We start from the raw sequence: 12979 nt of genomic DNA on the forward strand, positions 1-12979 counted from the left end.
TCGAGTCGATTTAAAATTCTAATCGTTAAATCCACTCGGATCTTTCTGCGTTAATTATCACTCTTATTTCGAAAATGAATTTCCTTCGATTATGTTTGAATACTATAAAGATTTGAAAGAACATTTTCAAACGTGTTCGTCAAAAGATTCGTCGCATGATATAAGTAAAAATATTTTGTAACTTTTCTGCTCCCGTATGTTCCCTCTATGGGATATTAAAATCAAAATCGTCTTCGCGTTAGAGAATAAAATAATAAAATTACGAAAGAAGCAAAAATACAAGTCCGCTCAGAGCAGTAACTAATACAGCGGCCATGTACGACAGTGAAATAGAAAATGATCGACGGTGAATTTGATTGTACTCACCACGAATTTGTTTCACGTATTTTTCGCTTCGGAACGAATTGCTGACGGACTCCAATAACGCGTGCAGACACCGCAGATTTTCGCTACACGCACATTCCACTTCGGTCTACAACATAAAAACTTGCGTCAGTCTACGTATTCCATTGTCTTTAATTGGAAGTAAAAAGAATTACTCTAGCAACATTCCGTGAAATCAAATTCAGCTTTCGTTAACATTTCTACGTATATTGAGATATTAGCAAAAAAGAAGTGAGAAAGAATCCAAGCACAATGTTCTTACTATGTTCATGCTAAAAATATCGCCTATTGCTCAAAATAATTAAAAACCTGTGTGTAAAAGACAATTCAACGCAGTTTCATGCATAGATAATTTATTAAAGGAATTATATTTATTAAAGGAAATAAGTATAGTATAAAACAACTCTTCTTCCTTTTAATTATTTTAGGAATTCTTTTGACTATTTCAAGCAATCTACATTGTTTATTCCCATCGCCGTAGAAAATTTTATTCTAAATAAATACACTTTTCCGATCTTTAAATTATTCAATACTGTTACCCACTCGATATAGCAAATCATTTAGAAGTAGTAAAAATGCGACAATATACTTACGGCAAAATTAAAGTATAAAAGATCTTAAGTACACCTTGTAAATCACCAATCAAAAGCAATTATTCATTAGCAATAACTCTCAGGGAATGTACTCTTGCAAAAGACAACATGGAATCGCTCATGAAGCGAATTCAGGGACATGTACAATAATAACTTGGATATTTGTCAACATGATTTGTAAGTACGGGCTACACAAGCAGGATAAGGATAGAATAGTAAACATGCAAGTGAACAGTATTAGTACAACCTCCTTTTCCTATTTTCCATCATTATTCGAATGATATTCGTTATTGTCAGCTTTACTAATTTCATTCGTGAGTAAAAATTCTTTATTTACATACTATATTATTTATTGCTAAAAGGTAATAATAAAATAGATCAGATGGACGATCAGAAACACATAAAAAGAAAATTTTTATATTACAATTTTATTTATATTTATACAATGATTGCCAGTTTGTCCTTTTATGCCACTGTTTCAAAGCATGTACGTGTCAAGCAATCCTATATAATATGTTAGATATACATATATCTTAACTTTCCTTTAAAAAAAAAAAAATACATATAAATTATTTATATATTATAAATAATAAGAAAAATCACGTCTATCAAGGGACCTTCGTCAAGTAATAAGTTCAAGCAGTAGCGTTTAGAAGTAAAAATAAAACTGTAAAATAAATACCTAGAAAGCAGAAAGCATCACACACCAAATACACGACATTCCTCATACTTATTAACTAAATTAAACGATTGGAAGATTATCAAAAATACAAGAAAACGAGACGATATAATCTTGGTGAGGAAAGCACACAAAGCACACAAGCAGAGAAATTAATTGTCCTTCTTTTTAATTGCGCCATACAGTCATTAAGAAAAAGTATTTTATACGGGCGCATAGGCGCATGACAAGAATACCGGCGGCAATAAACTTGCAATAAAGCCACGAAAAGAAACATTGTACGCTTCTTTGCAAGTATTTCAAAAATTTAGACCGGGATTGTACTATGAAGTACAAACTGAATGAGCTACCTACGTTATCTTGCGGTATCGTGCCGTTGCACGACCTCGAGAATAAACTTTCAGCAAGTGATAACTGAGACTGCGACTTCTCGATTACGTTCCGTATATCCTCCACGTCACTGTCGCTGTCTTCCGTGGTATCGGTTATTTCCTGTAACAAATTTCAAATTATTCTTAATTTTCTTGTATTACTCTCTTATGCGGTGTAACATTGATTTTACTTTAAGATCAATCCGTGTTAATATATTAACAAAAAGAAAGTTCATTGTTATTATTTCGTAAATAATGGCTGTTACATTAATGAGTTTGGAAATTTTAAGAGCAATGGTAGCGTACTACTGGTTAATATGTATTGAAGTCAAGCATGGAAGCCAAACATTCTCTTTGTCTGCTATTGCCATTGGCGCGCAAAACCCGTTTGAAGTCAAGGACAAATTTTTTAAAACATAGCTATCGTAGTTATCCGATTTATTGGTCGAGATAACGAACTGATTCTACTGTACACAGAAATGATTTTAACAACGCGATACGTATATCATATGTGAAAATTAAATTCAATAGGTATCTAATTTGATTTTATTTGCAACTGTTGGTAAATTGTTTTTATCAATTATACAACAGTAGATGTTAATTATTTATTTGTATTAAACTGTAATATATTTTGAGCAATTATTACTGCACATGAGAAATATTTTCAACGTATATAAAAATTCAATAAACGATATATATATATATATATATAAAATTTCATTCAGAGAAAGTGTAATTCGTAGAAATTTCCACTCGATATTTATCATTAAAATTCTGAACCAGATACCGCCTGCGAGACATTTCTAGCAGTGACTGTATGTGTAATTACATCGTTTATCCTCGTTAAGATATCATCATCGTGAAGACGCGTTCGTCTCAAAGAAGACTTGATAAGACACAGAGAGATGCAACGGAGAAATGTGTTGTGCGAAAGAAAATTTCTTTTCGAGATAATGTTATACGTACATTGAATAGAAAGTACTATCCAATGATCATTATGTTTGAATTACCCTCGAGATGAAAAGAAAGATAACTCATGAATAATTTATGCGTCTAGATGGAGTATATGCAAAAATTGAGTAAAGTATGCTCGAGCATATCTGGTACAAGGTAACAATTCGGCGTAAGGTCAAGGCAAATATTAAAGTGATTTTGTGGTTGGACAGATAAAATTAAATTTTTATTTGCTGCAGAAGAATTACATTCATTCTACGGCAATGTACAAACAGCGATTCTTTATTTTTCCATAAAATGAAACACTACAACACAGAGGAAGGAGCTATGACTAAACTACGACACCGGTATAATATTTCTGTCAAACAAAATTCCAGACATGATTTCATTGAGAAACAAAACAATAAATCGTTGCGCATTAAGGCAATTAACTAAATCACACTAGGGATATGTAAACTACATGGACATTTGGCGTGGATAACAGAAATTATTGTTCTATTCTTAATGTAATGATACCAATGTCGATTTTCATTATACAAATATTGACTCATATGCGATTCCATATACTGACCCATGTTATATACAAGATAATGGAAATCCGTGTGCAAAGATATAGCAGATGTATCGTCACAGAAAGAATATGGACACTTGGTCAAGAAAGAGTAATAGAATGGAACGTACATGATCCATACGACTTCTAGGCAGTGGAGAACTAGCGGGCATTGCGCTCATACTGGAGGCACAGTCGGATTGACTATCAAGGAAGTTTCGGTAATCATCCCCAAAGTCCAATAATCTTCGTGCCGTTTCTACGTCTGGCGCTTCACTGTATGGCTCGCTCATATATTTCTCCTATTGAAAAGAGATCAGTTTAGGAATAAGTATTTGCTTATTTACTCCATTTATATGAATATCGATATAATCCTTTTAATTAAATAAATCATTTCGAAAGAATTAGAAACGTTAGGAACTTGTCGATACGAGTGTTCATTTCCACCTAATTATTAGCCTCAATTACATAAGCCAATTTCTCTAGTCTACTCTTTAATGGTATCATTATGGTAACGATAATATTAAGCGAAATTTTCAACAGATAAAAGTTAAATTTCCTAAAACGATCTTACCTATCAACGTACTCCATCGTATCCTCACAATCGATTTCAAAGAATCGCATAAAATTTTTATTCATTCACTTCTGATCCTAATTATTGTCTGTTACGTAACAACCTAACTCTGTTAAAGGCGATATCAGGAAAAAGAAATACCAAAAAATTAATATCAAAACGAAAACAAAAAATAAAACAAAAAGGGAAAAGAACAGGAATTTTGTTTCGTACGATTCCAGTTGAAACCAGTTACCTGATAATTATCCCAAGCTTGATCGGAAATCGAGTTGTTTCCGAGGCTATTCATTTCGATGTCGCTATCGACGTTCAGTTGCTGATTGCACAGCTCCTTATTGCTTGGAACGGTATCGTAGTAGGCGAAGCAGCCTCGCGTATAGTTACGTTGTTCCTCACCCTCGGTCTCGGATGTGGAAGCCACCGAAGTACAGCAAGGTAACCTGAACGGCGGTGTCGGGTCGCTGACGATCGTCCTCTCCGCCGAGAGTTGCTGATGAGCGGTGCACCCCGAGAAAGAGCCGGATTTTACCAGGGTAGTCAAACGACCGTGACAGTCTCTCGAAATGGTGCGCATCGCGCGATTTCCGCTTATTTTACGCGGTGAACGTTGCTGATTCGACGAGCTGCCATCACTTCCCGCCGAATGATTCGCGGTCACACCTTCCGAACTGGAGTCACTTTTACGACCCTATGTAAACGGAAAAGCGAGAAAGCATGGAAACACGAGAAAACAATTTTAATAGCTTTGGCGCGCTCTTTTCTAGCTACGAGCAAGCGGCATCGCCTTACCAGGTTCTTCTTACGCAACCTGCTCTTTTTCCTGCGCAACGAACTGTTTCGAACCACACGGCCGTCGTGGCAAATGATCGACTCCTCCAATAACGTGGACGTCGAGTTGTTGAACGATTTCCGTGATCCTCTGTAATTCAAATGAGGTGAAATTAAAATGTCTGCCAGTTCGATGAGGCAATAGGGTATCGAGGCAACGCGACGTCGCGGTTGTCGACACGCGATGGATTTGAATAATGCGCTCCCATGCGCATCGATTACACTATAAATCGATGTGTATACCTCGATGGTTCTAATTACACGCGCCCGAGTCTCGAGAGCGAAAGATACTGTAACTTATTCATTGAAGCAAGTTGAAAACTTGAAAATTTCGAACGTTGAAAGTAAAAAAGATCTAAAAGCAAAAGTTTCAATTCAGAAATTTAGATTTCTAATAATCTTTCTACGATCTATTCGTTCTAATTATAACCAATTCGCAATATTATCTCTGCGATAAAAATTCGCTTCTAAAACGAGCAAACAAAGACACGTAGAATTATCTACTTACGTTGCATCGAGGGACACGGATTTAGTGGGCGGTGTAGCGATTAACTGGTGGAGCGCAGTTTCGCTTATGGAGAACTGCGAAATCGGGTCATTGGTTTGGTTCAAATTCGAGTTGTTCCCGATCTGTGAGATACAAGATACGCTCCACGGTCTGGGCCCGTTGTGCTTCTGCTTGGAGCGCATCACGACTTTTGGCGTACTCGTGTCCAGCATTGGATGCGCCTCGTTGATCGGCGTTTTCTCAGCGTCGTCGAATATCTCTTGCGACACAGATTGAGACGTGCAACCTAGCGCACCTTCGAATCTGCGATACGTCGCAACGCTACTCTGCAGATCCTCCGATGAAACCGACTGCCTCTCCCCATCGGATTCTTCCGTCGTATACTCGCCACTGGCATCGCAGCTATCCAACGGCTGTAATTCGCGCTGATTACAATTGTTACGAAACGTTATAATTCCCCCTTAGACCTCGTTACAACTGGCGCGCATGATCAGACTGACGATTCGGTTCCTTGACCGTTTTATATTCCTTTTATAATTCTTGTTTCCTTTTGCTCTTCACGTACTTTACCTTTCTTTTCGAAATATTATTCTAGCTTTTTATTTAATTATCGCGTTTTCAATGCTCGTTTAAGAACGAACGATGATGGAGTAAGATATTTCGAAAGCGGATATTATACCTGCGCGTTTTCTTTCGAATCGTTAATGTAACTTGATCGAATCCAAACAAGCATTTTAAACATCGATTAAGTAACTCATCGACGACAAAGGATCGAGATATCACGTGTCCATTCTTTCACATTGTTGCGAAATATTCAATTCGCAAAGCGGAGGAAGCTTGGACATCGTACGTGAATCGACAATTCCCAACGGAAAGCCAATTACGTTAAATTCAATTACATTAAATTCCAAAGAGCGACCTTGTTGCCTTCCGATTAGCATGAAATAATCTTCTTCCCATTAAATAAAAGAACAAAAGAAAAAAACCGGAAGAGGAAAAAACGTCGAGCTATTCACCCCGTGACAATAGCAATAACTACAACCTACCTGCGACGTGGATCGTCCGTCGTGGCTTCGTACAGAGTTCAGTTTCAACCATTCCTTGATCCTCGCGTATTTGGCGCGATGATTATTCGTTATACCCTCCTTATCATCGAGAATGAGCTGAGGGAAAGTCTTCGTTGCACCGTTGCGCCTTTCCTCTCCGACTAATTTCTCTACTTCCTTAATTAGCCTTTGGATGCTCGTCTTGTCGTTTCTCGTTTCGTCGTCACTGTCTTTCTCGCAGCGAGAAGACGCGTCGGTTTCGTTTGAAGTCTCGTTGACACCCTCCATGTTGGAAGTCTCTTTTACGGGCTTCATTTCGCTCGTTTTCGCGTTTCCCTCGCTAGCTCGTGGTTGACTCTGCCCCTCGCCGAAGTCCAGACGCACCAGAACGTTGGTCTTGCGTTGCTCCGTCGTAACGTTATTCACCCGCGATGACGTGTACGTCCACTCTTCCTCCGACGAGTCCTCCGCTACGATCGCCGCCTCCTCGTTCTGCTCAGAGTCGGTGTCCAAGTGGCGGAAGTAGAAGGTCGCGCAATTCTTCGATTTCCTGTCGGACCTAATGCGAAACGACACGGATCAGTGGTGTGAAATTCTGATTATCTCTCGTGGACTCTCATCGTCTAAAGAGCTTAATAAAAGCCTGAACTTTTTACGTATTCTTTAAGAGGGCGATTAATATCTCCGTCGCTTTCGAATACTCCGAACTTTGAATACTTTGATTATTCCGAATATTCTCAGTATTTTGAAATTTGTATGATTTTACTCGAACATCGTGATTAGTAAGTGGTATCTAGGTAAATTTTGATAAAGTAGATCTGTGTTTTCGAAGAATACAGTATTTCGTGAGTACTGAATGTTTCATAGAGATAAATTGGTTTAACCCTCTGTGTATCCCGTTACTTTCCTTGAAACGAAACTTTTCGTTATCGTCGGAGTTTCTTACTCTTCGAACTTCGGGAACGTTTACTTTCGCATCATCTCTATAAAACACCTTCTTCAGAAAGTTTTCTCCAATTACCATACCGATTACAAAACATTAGCAAGTGTGAACGACGAAGATGAATAAAAATACTAACGCGTTGATCAAACGGAACATTAACACGAACTCTCTGAACGCAGCACCAACATATTCGTGCACGTCAATTAGGCGTACACGCCCACGCGATAAAATCCTGATAAGGTGATCTTACGTGTTAAAAGAGGCGACCTCCTCAGTCGTTCTGCGACGTTTCACTGGCTCGTTGGCGGCTAAATTGCCGTTCGATTGTTCAGAGTTCCCTGGCTGGCCGTCGATCTGGTCGCAGCTCTCCTCGATGGCCGTCGAATTTGTCATCGGTACGGTGTCAGGTGTCGGTGGCATGTCGTACTCTTCGTCTTCGCTTACCGCACCTTCCTCGATGTCAGCTTCTTCGCCCTGATCGCCTAACGTGCTCGCGATTCGATTAACTTCTTGGAGATTTTCCACTCCGTCGGACTTTGTGTCCATCACATAAACCGGACATAATTCATCCTGCAAACAGACGTTAAGAAGTGTTTCTTTATTTTTCTGTTTTTCACTATTTCAGTTGAGAAATTCCGTGGACATTTTAAGATTCAAAACTTTTGATAACCGGTAAGATTACACTAATCCGGATCGTGCCGCGTTGTCATAAAGACGCTTTTTTCTTAGTAAAATAGATCGATTGTGTTTGAAACATAATCGACGGTGAGAACTGTACGTTCACATCACACCGCTGCGACTGACCGAGCGCGAGGCGCGTGCAGATTATCACGATAATTTTCTACGATAAGCAGTTAATTATCGATCAAGTCGCTAACTGGCGCACCAACGCAAACAACTGTCCGATCTCATCAAAATATCACGGCAGTAAACGAATAGAATTTTTTGTTTCTTTCTGAGACGCAAAGAAAATAACAAATATCACGCAACCTACGTAATTAAACCTACATTTTTTCATTTGTATATCAATCTAATAAATGTTACAATTATCCAGCACAAATCTACCTTTCTATCGTAATAAATATACCGTAATAAATTACTGCAGATCGATCAAACTTTTTAAAATATTTGGAATAGAAAATAAACATTCCGACGCCTCGATCACGTTTCCTACAACAAGTTTTCGAGAAATGTCTTCCGCGTATCAGCATATCGAAACATAATAAAACGCATACGTGTCGAATACGCGTGTGTACGGTCCGCTGTATAATGGCGGCACATCGGCGTGTATACGTGCTCGTTTCGCGGCAGATTTCTTTCCACTTAACACACTCAGTGACGGTATGCGAACGCCATTCCGGTCATTATTATTTGTTGCTCGACAAAACGGATTCTCTCTCGTGCTCCATAAAATCGAGCGTGATGCAACCGTGAAAATTTCACGCTTCGAAGTGTTTCTCGCGTTACCTCGACCGATCGTATGCGCGCTTTCGTTCGTCGGTCGATTCCATTCGTACTTGACGAAACGGCAAAAACGTTTCGATCGATCGAAGAAAAACGAGAAACACGCCGACGCCATTAAGATTTCAGGTTACAGCTATTTTCACTACGGTGAGATTCTCGCTGTGACTATGAAAATAAAACGGCTAATTCGCTTCGTTAACTGATTTGCCTCTTGATACTTGTCCTTTTTCTCTCTTGTTTGAGTTGTTTCAGAAGCAAACATACGGGGGAAGTACAAGTCGTTTTTGATACATGTCCGGTAACAGGGAAATGCTGGACTAGTTGGAACGAGCAAAAAATATTTTCAAGATCAACTCCGTTGGTTGGAGCGAAGAAAATAAAGACAGGCACGGTAACGTGACAAAATAATGGAATGTAATAACGTTCAATGTAACGACGAGGTAAGAAACTGGTTTCTTCTGTGTAGGAAACGCAGATGTTCGAAACGAACGAAAGAAAATAAATATATATGTACATTCGTTTCTGATTAGTCGAGAAGAGGGTTGATGCAATGGAAGCACGTTCCTCGGCGTCACGTACGCGTAATTACTCGTCAATTTCAATTTTATTTTATTTTGCCTCGTGAATATTTCAAAAGGTAAAAGGCCCCGCGTGCACTTTCTCTCGTCGAGTTCTCATTCCGCTCGCAGAGTAACGCGTTTGGAACAAGAAACACTTTTCGAGCTTCCTCGAGAGAGAAAAAAATGAAGAGCAGAGAAAAAAAGAAATACGAGAGAGAAAAAGAAATACCGTTCTCTCTGCCTACCATCCGCAAACTTCTTACCGAACAATTTCTTCGTTCGGAGTTATTCGGAGGATTTTAACGATACCTGTGCCAGTTTCATGTCACGAGACTCTGTCAATCAATGGAGGAAGGTCTAGTTAAAGAAGCGATGCGAGGCGATAAATCCTCGTGAGTTTGACGCGCTTCGATTCGATTCAGGTGTTAATTAATGTACACGAAAACGAAAAGTCCGGCGTCGTAAATCAATTTCACCGTGCAACAAAGAGATGGAACGCCGACGAACGCGTTCCACTCTGCGAGCTATAGTGTTGCCAGGCGTACACAAAAAGAGCTTGTTTCAACTGCTATCAAAAAAAAATGGAACGATATAATTAGTAGCAGCAGCGGCAAAAAAAAAGAAAAGAAAAGGAAAAAGAAAATGTTGAACTTATATACACGAAACTTTGCTATTTCATTTAATTTTGTTATATCACTTTACTCTAACAAAGAGATATAGTCTCAGTTAAAAAACTACAAAGTTATCTACCTCTAGGGAACAATTAATTCACTCGAAACATCCAGATTAATCTTACAAATTGGTTTCATCGACTAACAAAGAGATGCAACGAAAGGAACGCGGTGGAACCGCGCTTGAACCGCGCTTGAACCCGTGCCACGCACTATAATCACGTTGTGTCGTAGCTCGCGAACGATAGATCATTCACACTGGTAACGCACGTGTGACGAGTAACGTTACACTGTGTACGCTTGATGCACTCGTGATGCCATCCACACACCAGAAAAACATCATCCATTTGTTTTTACACCAACTTTCCCCGATAAACCTGAAAGATACGGGTACAAAAATTGAAATTACGAGAATGTTCAAAATAGAATGTTCGAAATAGACAACGGGTAGATCGAGATAGAAGTTGCACACAGATTGCAAGTTGAGGTATACGAGGGACATCGACCACTTTTGTTCTGGGAACTAGACAATAGCTGCTAATAAGGATCAGGCTCATCTCCATATTCAGGTATCCGCCGCCGTCTCGTAGATCTAAGCTATTTGATGGTCTTCGAGAGATGTTTCGTAGTTTCAGACAACGAATTATAAGGCAGAGAGCGTTAGAAAATGACTAGGAAGGAGGATAATGATTCGTAGAAAAGGAAAGTCGAGTGCTACGTTGTAGAGTGGAAATGAAGTTAATACGTTTCCGAGTATGAGACAATTGGAGTTATTCTTCGAGATCTACCGATTTGAATTCCGAAACCACTGAGGTGACGTTCGAAATAATAATTAACGCGAAAGCTGGAGTTTTCTCTTTTAAGGATAATTCAACTTTCTTGTATGAAAGAGATCGTTTGATTGGAAATAAATAAAGAATAACGATTCCATTGATTCGGATATACTCCAGTCCTATCTTATGATGTTTTTCAGAATATCATATTCGAATCGCTATAGAGAAACACGTGTGCGTTCAAATCGTTTGAAATCGTTGAATATAGTTGAAGCGCGAAAATGAGTTGAGAAACGGCATGGAACGTGGTCCGGATTTTATTCGATTCGATCATACGCGGACGTAGTAACGCATGCACCAAGTATGCAAGATAGTTTTTTGTACTCGAAACGAAACAATAGCCGTTAGCTAATAAGGATCAAGTTCACTTCCACAGTCAGGTGTCGAATAACCCCGAATAACCACGCCAGTAACGTTTTCCAAGCCGATCCAATATCGAAGCACAGGAAACCTAGCTCGACAAATATTTCCAATTTTTTAAATTCTCGAGCATCTACAAAATACTCGAACTGCTTCGTTTTTAAATCTTAGCCGCTAAGCTTCAAATCGGTATTCCCTAGTACGAAAAATTACACTGAGAACCGTTCGTTAATGCTTGAAATAATCTTCTCAATTCGTCACACGAATCAATTCGAGTTTCACTGAAACACCACAAAGACACCACTAAGTATATCGCCCACGGATCAAAGACTTTCTCGAGCGTAAATCAAAGGCTAATCAACTCGCGACGAACGAGCCGGATCCACCGCTAATCCACGGGTTCATCTTCGTTAACGAATCCACGAACAACACACAGGCACACGTGCGATACACCATGGATCGTCAACCGAACAGTCGCCTCGCTCTAATCAAGCAAACTTCCTCCCGAAGGCTCGTGCTCCATTGTTCTTCGGCAACAGTTTGGGAAACGTTGCCATACCGGTTTCACGACTCTTCTATACGGTGTATGTTCTCGAACAGCGAATATCCCGCTAAATATCCTTGCTGCAAGAAGAAAATAATTGCAAATATATAAATTTTGTGTACGCACCTCGAAATAGGATCCGTCGCTGATCGATCGATTCTCGGAAGACGCGTCGGTATCGGACAGGTCCGCTCTGCTAGTAGCTGGATCCTCGTAGTATCGCGATCTCGTGGCTCTGTGGCGTTTCGAACGCGTCGAACGAGCCGACTGACCCGGGGATTCCCTTCCAGAACCTCGCGAGTGTCTACGGCTGAGTCGAGGCTGCTTCGTGACTGGCTCCTCGTCGCTGTCGCTACTGCAGCGGTAAGGCACCAAGTTCTGAAACACGCCGAACAGCCGAATCACTTCATCTGATAATCTTCGTTCGTCCGCCACGCCTGTTACGTACCAGTCTCTGATTCTATCAAAATGTCTAGGTAAATCGGTCTGCCTACCACGCGCGTGTTTATGAATCCTTTGTCGGACTCGAGGATGAACTCTTCGAGGGAATTATTGGGTAGTTTAAATCTCTGTCTCGTGATTTTAGTTTTTAGTCTCCTTTTGGTTTTGCGAGTTTGCGTTTCTGTCGGATCAAAGTACAGAGACTACGGATGCGTGGATTGTATTATACGATTGCGAGACGAAACTGAATCTTAGAACAGCGATTGAATTTTGATTGACGTACTTTTTGTTACAAATATAGCTTGATGGTATAATTGTAGAGAATAGACTCTGATATAACGCTACCTTTTTATTGTCACTGTATTTACCTAGAATGAAAAGAAAAAAAAAATAGAGAGTCACTGGAACGTCGAGAAATATAAAAGAGAGGAGACTAAAGGAACAATATGTCCGTTTCTATAGCGGTAATTTCTTGTCGACGAGCCACGACAAGGAGAAACTGGACGCGGCAAAAATTAGATGAGAAACGCGTATCCACAAAGCTTGGAATAATTTTTCCACGGTTTTATCCTATTCTCGATTCAAACTAATTTTACGCTGGCGCCGATCCAACTCGAGTTTTCTGTGAATTCGTATAAAACATCGTTTCCTCCTTCTTTGCTCTCCAAAATTTCCA

The 12979-nt window shown here is 39.6% G+C and overlaps 1 protein-coding gene across 5 annotated transcripts in view; it reads right to left on the minus strand.

Moving 5' to 3' along the window:
- The window catches only part of LOC122573733, a 117416-nt gene that overhangs the window by 37029 nt on the left and 67408 nt on the right, over nucleotides 1-12979 (minus strand). For 4 of the 5 annotated variants that reach the window (XM_043740494.1, XM_043740495.1, XM_043740492.1 and 1 more), the window contains exons 8-16: nucleotides 11989-12240; nucleotides 7681-8000; nucleotides 6488-7046; nucleotides 5442-5866; nucleotides 4895-5024; nucleotides 4341-4793; nucleotides 3663-3833; nucleotides 2011-2148; nucleotides 367-472 (exon numbers count right to left, since the gene is read on the minus strand). In XM_043740494.1, coding sequence (XP_043596429.1) covers nucleotides 367-472; nucleotides 2011-2148; nucleotides 3663-3833; nucleotides 4341-4793; nucleotides 4895-5024; nucleotides 5442-5866; nucleotides 6488-7046; nucleotides 7681-8000; nucleotides 11989-12240 — 2554 coding nt within the window. The remainder of the gene's footprint in view (nucleotides 1-366; nucleotides 473-2010; nucleotides 2149-3662; nucleotides 3834-4340; nucleotides 4794-4894; nucleotides 5025-5441; nucleotides 5867-6487; nucleotides 7047-7680; nucleotides 8001-11988; nucleotides 12241-12979) is intronic. The other variant, XM_043740493.1, reaches the window with a different exon arrangement.

Source organism: Bombus pyrosoma, linkage group LG12 (genome assembly GCF_014825855.1).
Source record: "Bombus pyrosoma isolate SC7728 linkage group LG12, ASM1482585v1, whole genome shotgun sequence".
NCBI classification, from domain to species: domain Eukaryota; kingdom Metazoa; phylum Arthropoda; class Insecta; order Hymenoptera; family Apidae; genus Bombus; species Bombus pyrosoma.